This window comes from Oncorhynchus keta, chromosome 3 (assembly GCF_023373465.1).
Source record: "Oncorhynchus keta strain PuntledgeMale-10-30-2019 chromosome 3, Oket_V2, whole genome shotgun sequence".
Classification (NCBI taxonomy): domain Eukaryota; kingdom Metazoa; phylum Chordata; class Actinopteri; order Salmoniformes; family Salmonidae; genus Oncorhynchus; species Oncorhynchus keta.
Window position 1 is genome coordinate 31,566,263 of NC_068423.1, and position 15,128 is coordinate 31,581,390.

The window sequence follows — 15,128 nt, forward strand, 5'->3', positions numbered from 1 at the left end:
TTGGGTGAATGTTTCCTGATCCACAGCCAATGGGCCTGGGTTTGGGTGAATGTTTCCTGATCCATAGCCAATGGGCCTGGGTTTGGGTGAATGTTTCCTGATCCATAGCCAATGGGCCTGGGTTTGGGTGAATGTTTCCTGATCCATAGCCAATGGGCCTGGGTTTGGGTGAATGTTTCCTGATCCATAGCCAATGGGCCTGGGTTTGGGTGAATGTTTCCTGATCCATAGCCAATGGGCCTGGGTTTGGGTGAATGTTTCCTGATCCATAGCCAATGGGCCTGGGTTTGGGTGAATGTTTCCTGATCCATAGCCAATGGGCCTGGGCCTGGGTGAATGTTTCCTGATCCACAGCCAATGGGCCTGGGCCTGGGTGAATGTTTCCTGATCCACAGCCAATGGGCCTGGGCCTGGGTGAATGTTTCCTGATCCATAGCCAATGGGCCTGGGCCTGGGTGAATGTTTCCTGATCCATAGCCAATGGGCCTGGGTGAATGTTTCCTGATCCATAGCCAATGGGCCTGGGTTTTGGGTGAATGTTTCCTGATCCATAGCCAATGGGCCTGGGTTTGGGGGAATGTTTCCTGATCCATAGCCAATGGGCCTGGGTTTGGGTGAATGTTTCCTGATCCATAGCCAATGGGCCTGGGTTTGGGTGAATGTTTCCTGATCCACAGCCAATGGGCCTGGGTTTGGGTGAATGTTTCCTGATCCATAGCCAATGGGCCTGGGTTTGGGGGAATGTTTCCTGATCCATAGCCAATGGGCCTGGGTTTGGGGGAATGTTTCCTGATCCATAGCCAATGGGCCTGGGTTTGGGGGAATGTTTCCTGATCCATAGCCAATGGGCCTGGGTTTGGGTGAATGTTTCCTGATCCATAGCCAATGGGCTACATCAAAAGCAGCAGAATAATATAAGACCTCGATTTGTTTCTTCCTAAAAAATCTTTCTGCACTTAGATGATTTAAAATAATCCAAAACTACAGTCATCTGATACAACAAACAGTTTTTTAGCCGGACCAAACCCTGAATATGAGAAGGTTTTATGAGCCTGTCACAGTAGGAGTCAAGTGGTTACACAATCAGATCCCTCTGAAAGAAGATAATTGCTATACGGTCAGTCCAAGTAGGGTTTAGCGGTATCTCTGAGTTAGGAGATGAGATTTGAGTTTTTTATTGTTTAGACTACGCAATGAGCCATAACCCATGTAGACAGCAATTAAAACCATTTGTACAAAAATACCAATTTTAACCACTGAATTCAACAATTCACTCGAATAAAAATAAAACAAAATTAAAATGTACCGAGTCAGTCTTTTGAAACGTTAAACTCCATAATAATGTTGAAGTCAAAACTTATCAAGACAACACATGGCCATTTACTAGCGAATTTAACGCTTTGATCCCGTAGGATTTTAGATTTGACCTGATATTTAATGACAGTAATAAAAACTTAGAACATTTAAACCAACAAACAGTGTGACACAACATGCACTGCCACCATCTTGATTTCTCATAAATAGATTAGAGACCTGTCTATCATCAACATGATGAATAGATTAGAGACCTGTCTATCATCAACATGATGAATAGATTAGAGACCAGTCTATCATCAACATGATGAATAGATTAGAGACCAGTCTATCATCAACATGATGAATAGATTAGAGACCAGTCTATCATCAACATGATGAATAGATTAGAGACCTGTCTATCATCAACATGATGAATAGATTAGAGACCTGTCTATCATCAACATGATGAATAGATTAGAGACCTGTCTATCATCAACATGATGAATAGATTAGAGACCAGTCTATCATCAACATGATGAATAGATTAGAGACCTGTCTATCATCAACATGATGAATAGATTAGAGACCTGTCTATCATCAACATGATGAATAGATTAGAGACCTGTCTATCATCAACATGATGAATAGATTAGAGACCAGTCTATCATCAGCATGATGAATAGATTAGAGACCTGTCTATCATCAACATGATGAATAGATTAGAGACCAGTCTATCATCAGCATGATGAATAGATTAGAGACCATCATCAACATGATGAATCTATCATCAACATGATTAATAGATTAGAGACCTGTCTATCATCAACATGATGAATAGATTAGAGACCTGTCTATCATCAACATGATGAATAGATTAGAGACCTGTCTATCATCAACATGATGAATAGATTAGAGACCAGTCTATCATCTCAGCATGATGAATAGATTAGAGACCAGTCTATCATCAACATGATGAATAGATTAGAGACCTCTATCATCTCAGCATGATGAATAGATTAGAGACCTGTCTATCATCAACATGATGAATAGATTAGAGACCTGTCTATCATCAACATGATGAATAGATTAGAGACCTGTCTATCATCAACATGATGAATAGATTAGAGACCTGTCTATCATCAACATGATGAATAGATTAGAGACCTGTCTATCATCAACATGATGAATAGATTAGAGACCTGTCTATCATCAACATGATGAATAGATTAGAGACCTGTCTATCATCAACATGATGAATAGATTAGAGACCTGTCTATCATCAACATGATGAATAGATTAGAGACCTGTCTATCATCAACATGATGAATAGATTAGAGACCTGTCTATCATCAACATGATGAATAGATTAGAGACCAGTCTATCATCAACATGATGAATAGATTAGAGACCTGTCTATCATCAACATGATGAATAGATTAGAGACCTGTCTATCATCAACATGATGAATAGATTAGAGACCAGTCTATCATCAACATGATGAATAGATTAGAGACCAGTCTATCATCAACATGATGAATAGATTAGAGACCAGTCTATCATCAACATGATGAATAGATTAGAGACCTGTCTATCATCTCAGCATGATGAATAGATTAGAGACCTGTCTATCATCAACATGATGAATAGATTAGAGACCTGTCTATCATCAACATGATGAATAGATTAGAGACCTGTCTATCATCTCAGCATGATGAATAGATTAGAGACCTGTCTATCATCAACATGATGAATAGATTAGAGACCAGTCTATCATCAACATGATGAATAGATTAGAGACCAGTCTATCATCAACATGATGAATAGATTAGAGACCTGTCTATCATCAACATGATGAATAGATTAGAGACCTGTCTATCATCAGCATGATGAATAGATTAGAGACCTGTCTATCATCAACATGATGAATAGATTAGAGACCTGTCTATCATCAACATGATGAATAGATTAGAGACCTGTCTATCATCAACATGATGAATAGATTAGAGACCTGTCTATCATCTCAGCATGATGAATAGATTAGAGACCTGTCTATCATCAACATGATGAATAGATTAGAGACCTGTCTATCATCTCAGCATGATGAATAGATTAGAGACCTGTCTATCATCTCAGCATGATGAATAGATTAGAGACCTGTCTATCATCAACATGATGAATAGATTAGAGACCTGTCTATCATCTCAGCATGATGAATAGATTAGAGACCTGTCTATCATCTCAGCATGATGAATAGATTAGAGACCAGTCTATCATCAACATGATGAATAGATTAGAGACCTGTCTATCATCAACATGATGAATAGATTAGAGACCAGTCTATCATCATGATGAATAGATTAGAGACATCATCACATGATGAATAGATTAGAGACCAGTCTATCATCTGATGAATAGATTAGAGACCTGTCTATGATGAATAGATTAGAGACCTGTCTATCATCTCAGCATGATGAATAGATTAGAGACCTGTCTATCATCTCAGCATGATGAATAGATTAGAGACCTGTCTATCATCTCAGCATGATGAATAGATTAGAGACCTGTCTATCATCTCAGCATGATGAATAGATTAGAGACCAGTCTAAAATCAACATTGTGACTCGGTCTATAAAAAAATTGTCAGATGAAGCAGATGCTAAACTACAGGACTGTTTTGCTATCACAGACTGGGACAAAGGGAAGCACAGCCGCATGCTGCCCAGTGACACGAGCCTACCAGACGAGCTAAATCACTTCTATGCTCGCTTCGAGGCAAGCAACACTGAGGCATGCATGAGAGCATCAGCTGTTCCGGACGACTGTGTGATCACGCTCTAATCTCTGACACCTTACTCACGTTGCCGACGTGAGTAAGACCTTTAAACAGGTCAACATTATCAAGGCCGCTGGGCCAGACGGATTACCAGGACGTGTGCTCCCGGCATGTGCTGACCAACTGGCAGGTGTCTTCACTGACATTTTCAACATGTCCCTGATCGAGTCTGTAATACCAACATGCTTCAAGCAGACCAAGAACACAAAGGCAACCTGCCTAAATGACTACAGACCCGTAGCACTCACGTCTGTAGCCAGGAAGTGCTTTGAAAGGCTGGTAATGGCTCACATCAACACCATTATCCCAGAAACCCTAGACCCACTCCAATTTGCATACCGCCCAAACAGATCCACAGTTGATGCATTATCTATTGCACTCCACACTGCCCTTTCTCACCTGGACAAAAGGAACACCTATGTGAGAATGCTATTCATTGACTACAGCTCAGCGTTCAACACCATAGTGCCCTCAAAGCTCATCACTAAGCTAAGGACCCTGGGACGAAACATCTCCCTCTGCAACTGGATCCTGGTCTTCCTGACGGGCCGCCCCCAGGTGGTGAGAGTAGGTAGCAACACATCTGCCACGCTGATCCTCAACACTGGAGCTCCCCAGGGGTGCGTGCTCAGTCCCCTCCTGTACTCCCTGTTCACCCACGACTGCATGGCCAGGCACGACTCCAACACCATTATTAAGTTTGCTGACGACACAACAGTGGTAGGCCTGATCACCGACAATGACGAGACAGCCTATAGGGAGGAGGTCAGAGACCTGGCCGGGTGGTGCCAGAATAACATCCTATCCCTCAACGTAACCAAGACTAAGGAGATGATTGTGGACTACAGGAAAAGGAGGACCGAGCACGCCCCCATTCTCATCAACGGGGCTGTAGTGGAGCAGGTTGAGAGCTTCAAGTTCCTTGATGTCCACATCAACAACAAACTAGATTGGTCCAAACACACCAAGACAGTCGTGAAGAGGGCACAACAAAGCCTATTCCCCCTCAGGAAACTAAAAAGATTTGGCATGGGTCCTCAGATCCTCAAAAGGTTCTACAGCTGCAACATCGAGAGCATCCTGACCGGTTGCATCACTGCCTGGTATGGCAATTGCTCGGCCTCCGACCGCAAGGCACTTCAGAGGGTAGTGCGTACGGCCCAGTACATCACCGGGGCAAAGCCGCCTGCCATCCAGGACCTCTACACCAGGCGGTGTCAGAGCAAGGCCCTAAAAATTGTCAAAGACTCCAGCCACATTTGAAAAAAAGAGTAGCAAGGCTTTCTACTGTTTTATTTATTTACTTACCTACCTACACATCTCTAAGTGTTGACTTAGAGATGTCTTTTGGATTGAGTCTTGCATTTATCATTTGAATAAAATGTAGTATATGGCACAGTCCTCTTATGTCCTCGGAGTTTGGAGATAACCAATCCCAGTTTAAATCGCCCATAAGGACCATTGTGGTCCTTCTGTAGCTCAGTTGGTAGAGCATGGCGCTTGTAACGCCAGGGTAGTGGGTTCGATTCCCGGGACCACCCATACGTAGAATGTATGCACACATTTGGATAAAAGCGTCTGCTAAATGGCATATATTTTTTTATATATATATTATATATATATTTTCATTTTTCTCCCAACAACGCATCAGTTCAGCCAGAGAATCCAGGGATTCTACTTTTGCAGATGGAAATCGGAGTTCACAGCTTTCGATAATTGCAGCTTCACTGCTAAAAAATCAAACTGTTTTGGTTTAGATAAAGACCTCAGTAACCACATCTGTCTTTAATATAGATGGTTATACTTCCTCCCCCTTACTTTGTCGGTCACATCGATAAACAATATAACCATCCAAGTCTATAGACTGATTTAGAACAGATTTATTAAGCCAGGTCTAATAAGACATCTGGGTCAGCAGATGTCTTAATTTGGGGTTAGGGGTTAGGCATTAGGGTTAGGGTTAGGCATTAGGGTTAGGCATTAGGGTTAGGGTTAGGCATTAGGGTTAGGGTTAGGGGGTAGGGGTTAGGCATTAGGGTTAGGGGGTAGGCATTAGGGTTAGGGTTAGGGGGTAGGCATTAGGGTTAGGGTTAGGGGGTAGGGGTTAGGCATTAGGGTTAGGGGTAGGCATTAGGGTTAGGGTTAGGGGGTAGGGGTTAGGCATTAGGGTTAGGGGGTAGGCATTAGGGTTAGGGTTAGGGTTAGGGTTAGGGGTTAGGCATTAGGGTTAGGCATTAGGGTTAGGGTTAGGCATTAGGGGGTAGGCATTGGTTAAGGGTTAGGTATAGGGTTAGTACAGTACAGCACAGGGTTAGTACAGTACAGGGTTAGAGTTAGGGTTAGTACAGTACAGTACAGGGTTAGGGTTAGTACAGTACAGGGTTAGGGTTAGTACAGTACAGGGTTAGTACAGTACAGTACAGGGTTAGTACAGGGTTAGTACAGTACAGGGTTAGTACAGTACAGTACAGGATTAGTACAGTACAGGGTTAGTACAGTACAGGGTTAGGGTTAGTACAGTACAGGGTTAGTACAGTACAGGGTTAGTACAGTACAGGGTTAGGGTTAGTACAGTACAGTACAGGGTTAGTACAGTACAGTACAGGGTTAGTACAGTACAGGGTTAGGGTTAGTACAGTACAGGGTTAGGGTTAGTACAGTACAGGGTTAGTACAGTACAGTACAGGGTTAGTACAGTACAGGGTTAGTACAGTACATGGTTAGGGTTAGTACAGTACAGGGTTAGGGTTAGTACAGTGTTAGGGTGAGTACAGTACAGGGTTAGTACAGTACAGGGTTAGTACAGTACAGGGTTAGTACAGTACAGTACAAGTACAGTACAGGGTTAGTACAGTACAGTACAGGGCTGGCACTATGGTACCTTTGGAAGTAGTGCAGACAAAAGGTCCCCAGTAGCAGGCTGGTCCCCAGGCTGGACCCCGTGTGGTTGGGTGTGGTAGTCATCATCATCAGGGGTACCAGGAGAGAGGGGAGCTCCTGGAGGAACCAGGCCAGCCTAGCAGGCATCATCCTGGGCATGGAGGAGGAGGAGGACAGCCCCAAGTCCAGGTAGCGTCCGTAGGGGGCCTGGGGCAGACGCACCAGGTGGCTCACTCCCATCAGGAATAGCACACAGCTCAGGGTGTTGATCAGGTTGTCCCAACACTGCATTCTGGGTCAGAGCTCTGCCTTCGTCTCAGTGCCGACAAGGTCCTAAAAATGACGAAAGGTTCGCACACAAAAACACACAAAGTTACTTTTCACAGCAGGAAAATAACACAGATGTGTTGGTGTGTTTGTCACCTCCTTCAGTGTGTCAGGGTTAACGAGGGTTAACGAGGGTCAACGAGGGTCAACGAGGGTCAACGAGGGTCAACGAGGGACGGTTAACGAGGGTCAACGAGGGTCAACGAGGACGGTTAACGAGGGTTAACGAGGGTCAACGAGGGTCAACGAGGGTTAACGAGGGTTAACGAGGGTTAACGAGGGTTAACGAGGGTCACAGGCAGAACTATCTCCCTCTCTCAGGGTTAACGAGGGTTAACGAGGGTCACAGGCAGAACTATCTCCCTCTCTCAGGGTTAACGAGGGTTAACGAGGGTCACAGGCAGAACTATCTCTCTCTCAGGGTTAACGAGGGTTAACGAGGGTCACAGGCAGAACTATCTCCCTCTCGCAGGGTTAACGAGGGTTAACGAGGGTCACAGGCAGAACTATCTCCCTCTCTCAGGGTTAACGAGGGTTAACGAGGGTTAACGAGGGTCACAGGCAGAACTATCTCCCTCTCTCAGGGTTAACGAGGGTTAACGAGGGTCACAGGCAGAACTATCTCTCTCTCTCAGGGTTAACGAGGGTTAACGAGGGTTAACAAGGGTCACAGGCAGATCTATCTCCCTCTCTCAGGGTTAACGAGGGTCACAGGCAGATCTATCTCCCTCTCTCAGGGTTAACGAGGGTCACAGGCAGATCTATCTCCCTCTCTCAGGGTTAACGAGGGTCACAGGCAGATCTATCTCCATCTCTCAGGGTTAACGAGGGTCACAGGCAGAACTATCTCCCTCTCTCAGGGTTAACGAGGGTTAACGAGGGTTAACGAGGGTCACAGGCAGAACTATCTCCCTCTCTCAGGGTTAACGAGGGTTAACGAGGGTTAACGAGGGTCACAGGCAGAACTCTCTCTCTCTCAGGGTTAACGAGGGTTAACGAGGGTTAACAAGGGTCACAGGCAGATCTATCTCCCTCTCTCAGGGTTAACGAGGGTTAACGAGGGTTAACGAGGGTCACAGGCAGAACTATCTCCCTCTCTCAGGGTTAACGAGGGTTAACGAGGGTCACAGGCAGATCTATCTCCCTCTCTCAGGGTTAACGAGGGTCACAGGCAGATCTATCTCCCTCTCTCAGGGTTAACGAGGGTTAACGAGGGTTAACGAGGGTTAACAGGCAGAACTATCTCCCTCTCTCAGGGTTAACGAGGGTTAACGAGGGTTAACGAGGGTTAACGAGGGTCACAGGCAGATCTATCTCCCTCTCTCAGGGTTAACGAGGGTCACAGGCAGATCTATCTCCCTCTCTCAGGGTTAACAAGGGTTAACGAGGGTTAACAAGGGTTAACGAGGGTCACAGGCAGATCTATCTCCCTCTCTCAGGGTTAACGAGGGTTAACGAGGGTTAACGAGGGTTAACAGGCAGAACTATCTCCCTCTCTCAGGGTTAACGAGGGTTAACGAGGGTTAACGAGGGTTAACGAGGGTCACAGGCAGATCTATCTCCCTCTCTCAGGGTTAACGAGGTCACAGGCAGATCTATCTCTCTCTCTCAGGGTTAACGAGGGTTAACGAGGGTCACAGGCAGATCTATCTCCCTCTCTCAGGGTTAACAAGGGTTAACGAGGGTTAACAAGGGTTAACGAGGGTCACAGGCAGATCTATCTCCCTCTCTCAGGGTTAACGAGGGTTACGAGGGTTAACGAGGGTTAACAGGCAGAACTATCTCCCTCTCTCAGGGTTAACGAGGGTTAACGAGGGTTAACGAGGGTCACAGGCAGATCTATCTCCCTCTCTCAGGGTTAACGAGGGTCACAGGCAGATCTATCTCCCTCTCTCAGGGTTAACGAGGGTCACAGGCAGATCTATCTCTCTCTCTCAGGGTTAACAAGGGTTAACGAGGGTTAACGAGGGTCACAGGCAGATCTATCTCTCTCTCTCAGGGTTAACGAGGGTCACAGGCAGATCTCTCTCCCTCTCTCAGGGTTAACGAGGGTGAACGAGGGTCACAGGCAGAACTATCTCCCTCTCTCAGGGTTAACGAGGGTCACAGGCAGAACTATCTCCCTCTCTCAGGGTTAACGAGGGTTAACGAGGGTTAACGAGGGTCACAGGCAGATCTATCTCCCTCTCTCAGGGTTAACGAGGGTGAACGAGGGTCACAGGCAGATCTATCTCCATCTCTCAGGGTTAACGAGGGTCACAGGCAGATCTATCTCCCTCTCTCAGGGTTAACGAGGGTCACAGGCAGATCTATCTCCATCTCTCAGGGTTAACGAGGGTCACAGGCAGAACTATCTCCCTCTCTCAGGGTTAACCAGCCTGCCCAACTCCTTCCCAGAGGAGCAGCACCACCCCAGTCCTCTTTCTGCTGAACTGAAATACCACAATATCTCCAGATCCTTCCTCTGTGTGTGTCTGTTGACTCATGTCATGTTGAGTTCTTGTCTGTAACTGGGACTAATCAGAATGAAGTCGGTGTATGCAGGACACTGTGAATGTGTTCATTGGGGGGGAGTGATGTCATACAGTATCAGTAAAATGTAAGGGGGTATACAGAAGATAGCCCTATTTGGTAAAAGACCAAGTCCATATTATGGCAAGAACAGCTCAAATAAGCAAAGAGAAATGACAGTCCATCATTACTTTAAGACATGAAGGTCAGTCAATCTGGAAAATGTTAAGAACTTTGAAAGTTTCTTCAAGTGCAGTCGCAAAAACCATCAAGCGCTATGATGAAACTGGCTCTCATTAGGACCGCCACAGGAAAGGAAGACCCAGAGTTACCTCTGCTGCAGAGGATAAGTTCATTAGAGTTAACTGCACCTCAGAAATTGCAGTCCAAATAAATACTGCACAGAGGTCAAGTAACAGACGCATCTCAACATCATCTGTTCAGAGGAGACTGTGTGAATCAGGCCTTCGTGGTCGAATTGCTGCAAAGAAACCACTACTAAAGGATACCAATAACAAGAGACTTGTTTGGGCCAGCAAACACGACATTAGGTGTAAATTTGTCCTTTGATCTGGAGTCCAAATTTGAGAGATGTAGTGTGGGTGAACGGATGATCTCGTCATGTGTATTTCCCACCGTGAAGCATGGAGGAGGAGGTGTTATGGTGTGGGGGGAACTTTACTGGTGACACTGTCTGTGATTTATTTAGAATGCAAGGCACACTTAACCAGCATGGCCACCACAGTATTCTGCAGTGATACACCATCCCATCTGGTTTTGGCTTAGTGGGACTATCATTTGTTTATCAACAGGACAATAACTCATAGCACCTCCAGGCTGTGTAAGGGCTATATGACCAAGAAGGAGAGTGATGGAGTGCTGCATCAGATGACCTGGCCTCCACAATCACCCGACCTCAACCCAATTGAGATGGTTTGGGATGAGTAGGATCGCAGAGTGAAGGAAAAGCAGCCAACAAGTGCTCAGCATATGTGGGAACTCCTTCGAGACAGTTGGAAAAGCATTCCAGGTGAAGCTGGTTGAGAGAATGCCAAGAGTGCGCAAAGCTGTCATCAAAGCAAAGGGTGGCTATTTGAAGAACCTCAAATATAAAATACATTTTGATTTGTTTAACACTGTTTTGGTTACTACATGATTCCATATGTGCTATTTCATAGTTTTGATGTCTTCACTATTATTCTACAATGTAAAACATAGTAACAAAATAAAGAAAAACCCATGAATGAGTAGTCCAACCTATTGGTATAGATCTATATTGTATAGATCAGTTTGGAGTGATATAAATCACTGTGGAAGTGTAGCTTTATTAAAGGGGCAGTCTGCACTTTCTACATTCATTTTTGGGAATACGGTGCCATTTGGGGACTCACACAGAGTGATTGTAGTACAACAGCCCGTAATAAAACTAAATTATCCTTCCCCAATAGAGTTCCATATTGACTGGGACTTGTTAATGGCGGGTGTCAGTTCCTATCCAGAAAGCTTTATGTGTGTTGTGAATACCGTGCTAATGTAGCTGACAACACAGTGCTAATGGAGCTGACAACACAGTGCTAATGTAGCTGACAACACAGTGCTAATGTAGCTGACAACACAGTGCTAATGGAGCTGACAACACAGTGCTAATGTAGCTGACAACACAGTGCTAATGTAGCTGACAACACAGTGCTAATGTAGCTGACAACACAGTGCTAATGTAGCTGACAACACAGTGCTAATGTAGCTGACAACACAGTGCTAATGGAGCTGACAACACAGTGCTAATGGAGCTGACAACACAGTGCTAATGGAGCTGGCAACACAGTGCTTGCTTAGTCATTCCACTTCCTCCCTCTCCAGCTCACAGTAAGACTAGATCCCGGGACCTCTGCCTCACAAACACAGGAGACCGCCCTCCTAAAACATTCTAACCAGTTGCGGTACTGAAAAGGATTGGACTCGACAGCCTAAGTGGAGACATTTCAGGCTGAGGAGTGAGTTTCACAAAGTCCCTTCTGCTATATTAACATCATTCTCTGTCTGGATAAGTAGAATGGATGGAATTTGTAAGAGTTTCAACAGTCTGCCAAACAGAATTCGCATCCCAAATCTCAAGCTATTCCCCATAGGGGTAAAATATAGGCATAGTGGAGTGCACTATATAGGGTGCCATTTGGGATGCATTCACAGGACAAAATGACAGGAACCGTTATCTATCTCTACCAGCGTCTCTCTCCAAATATACTAGTTTCTCTAAATGAGGCCAGTCTCTCTATGAGTCTGACAAGAGAGACTAGCTCAAAGGCTAGCCAATCCCATTGACCCATTACTATCCAGACTAGCTCAAAGGCTAGCCAATCCCATTGACCCATTACTATCCAGACTAGCCCAAAGGCTAGCCAATCCCATTGACCCATTATGATCCAGACTAGCTCAAAGGCTAGCCAAAAGCACTGACCCATTACATTCCAGACTAGCTCAAAGGCTAGCCAATCCCATTGACCCATTACATTCCAGACTAGCCCAAAGGCTAGCCAATCCCATTGACCCATTATGATCCAGACTAGCTCAAAGGCTAGCCAAAAGCACTGACCCATTACATTCCAGACTAGCTCAAAGGCTAGCCAATCCCATTGACCCATTACTATCCAGACTAGCTCAAAGGCTAGCCAATCCCATTGACCCATTACATTCCAGACTAGCCCAAAGGCTAGCCAATCCCATTGACCCATTACTATCCAGACTAGCTCAAAGGCTAGCCAATCCCATTGACCCATTACTATCCAGACTAGCCCAAAGGCTAGCCAATCCCATTGACCCATTACTATCCAGACTAGCTCAAAGGCTAGCCAATCCCATTGACCCATTACTATCCAGACTAGCCCAAAGGCTAGCCAATCCCATTAACCCATTACTATCCAGACTAGCCCAAAGGCTAGCCAATCCCATTAACCCATTATGATCCAGACTAGCTCAAAGGCTAGCCAAAAGCACTGACCCATTACATTCCAGACTAGCTCAAAGGCTAGCCAAAAGCACTGACCCATTACATTCCAGACTAGCTCAAAGGCTAGCCAAAAGCACTCACCCATTACAATCCAGAATACCTAGGGCTGTGAGGATGTTGATTACATTTTTAAAAAAAATCCCCTTATTGATAACCTGAACAATTCACTGTATACCACTGTTATAGCATGTTACCATCTCTCCCGTCCATATACCACTGTCATACCATGTTAACATCGCTCAGCATGGTACAGTGGGAAAATAACAGTGTGTTAGCTTCAACATAATACATCTAATTCATATTCTCCAGGCAAGTGAGTAGCAGCAGACAGAAAAGCAGAGAGGCAAACGGGGCAGGCAGAGAGACAAACGGGGCAGGCAGAGAGACAAACGGGCAGGCAGAGAGACAAACGGGCAGGCAGAGAGACAAACGGGCAGGCAGAGAGACAAACGGGCAGGCAGAGAGACAAACGGGCAGGCAGAGAGACAAACGGGCAGGCAGAGAGACAAACGGGCAGGCAGAGAGACAAACGGGCAGGCAGAGAGACAAACGGGCAGGCAGAGAGACAAACGGGCAGGCAGAGAGACAAACGGGCAGGCAGAGAGACAAACGGGCAAGCAGAGAGACAAACGGCAGAGAGACAAACGGGCAGGGAGAGACAGGCAGAGAGACAAACGGGGCAGGCAGAGAGACAAACGGGCAGGCAGAGAGACAAACGGGCAGGCAGAGAGGCAAACGGGCAGGCAGAGAGACAAACGGGCAGGCAGAGAGACAAACGGGCAGGCAGAGAGACAAACGGGGCAGGCAGAGAGACAAACGGGCAGGCAGAGAGACAAACGGGGCAGGCAGAGAGGCAAACGGGGCAGGCAGACAAAAAAGGCAGGCAGGCAAGCAGATGTGTTATCCTCTAACCGACAACTACCCTGTCTCTCCGTTATAACTCACTTTATTCCTGGGCAGCTGTGCCTGTTCTGATGGAGTCCAGGTCCAGCGTTTTGAATCAATCCTTTAGTTTCCCACCCCTAGGTCGCCCTGGACTGGTCCCCATAATCCCCTTCATAGAATCCCATTCAGGGAAAGTAACCCAGAAACCAACCCTCCAGCCTTACTGACCTAACCTGCCCTCTGCAGTCCACACTGTCAAGCTGCTACGATTAAAACATTACATTACAGAGGAGTGCACTAAGTCTGGTCCCCTTGGTTCCAAACCTCAAATGAGTTGGTCTTCAAGGGATCAACAAGAAAGTTACATTCTATTCTATTCCAAGTCCAGCCTGACTTTCCTAACATGTGTTCTATCCTCCACAGTCCTCACTCTCTTTCATTATATTACATCAAATGAAATCCAATTTTATTTATCACATACATGTGTTTATCAGATGTTATTGTGGGTGTAGTGAAATGCTTATTTTTCTAGCTCTAACAGTACAGTAATATCTAACAATACACACGAATCTAAAGTAATGGAATTAAGAGTATATAAATATATGGACGAGCAATGTCAGAGTGGAATAGACTAAGATGCAGTAGAATAGTATAGAATACAGTATATACATATGAGATGAGTAATGCATAGACTAAGATGCAGTAGAATAGTATAGAATACAGTATATACATATGAGATGAGTAATGCAAAATATGTAAACATTATTAAAGTGACTAGTGTTTCATTATTAAAGTGGCCAGTCATTCCAAGTGTATGTACAGTATAAAGGGCAGCTGCCTTTAATGTGCTAGTGATGGCTATTTAACAGAATTTTACAGTCTGATGGCCTTGAGATAGAAGCTGTTTTTCAGTCTCTCGGTCCCAGCTTTGAAGAACCTGTACTGACCTCGCCTTCTGGATGATAGCGGGGTGAACAGGCAGTGGCTCGGGTGGTTGTTGTCCTCGATGATCTTGTTGACCTTCCTGTGATATCGGATGCTGTAGGTGTCCTGGAGGGCAGGAAGTTTTCCCCCGGTGATGCGTTGAGCAGACCGCACCACCCTTTGGAGAGCCCTGCGGTTGAGGGCGGTGCAGTTGCCGTACCAGGCGTCGATACAGCCCAACAGGATGCTCTCAATTGTGCATCTATAAAAGTTTGTCAGGGTTTTAGGTGCCAAGCCAAATTACTTCTGTAACGGGTGTCGTCTGATGAAGAATCTGACCAAAGAATCTGACCAAAGCGCGTGGTAAGTGTTCATGGTTTTTATTAACAACTGAACACTAGAACAAAAAATAACAAAGTGCAAAACGAAATCGAAACAGTCCTGTCAGTTGCAGAACACTAAACA

General features: G+C 45.3%; 1 protein-coding gene across 2 annotated transcripts in view; it reads right to left on the bottom strand.

Annotated features, from left to right (window-relative positions):
* The window catches only part of srd5a2b (steroid-5-alpha-reductase, alpha polypeptide 2b), a 65,852-nt gene extending 50,936 nt beyond the window's left edge, over positions 1-14,916 (bottom strand). Inside the window, exons 1-2 of one of the 2 annotated variants that reach the window (XM_052496393.1) lie at positions 14,687-14,916; positions 7,011-7,342 (exon numbers count right to left, since the gene is read on the bottom strand). In XM_052496393.1, the coding sequence (XP_052352353.1) occupies positions 7,011-7,300 (290 nt within the window). In that variant the 5' untranslated portion in view covers positions 7,301-7,342; positions 14,687-14,916. Of the gene's footprint in view, positions 1-7,010; positions 7,343-13,799; positions 14,027-14,686 lie in introns of those variants that run through there. The other variant, XM_052496382.1, reaches the window with a different exon arrangement.
* Between the last annotated feature and the right edge of the window lie 212 nt (positions 14,917-15,128).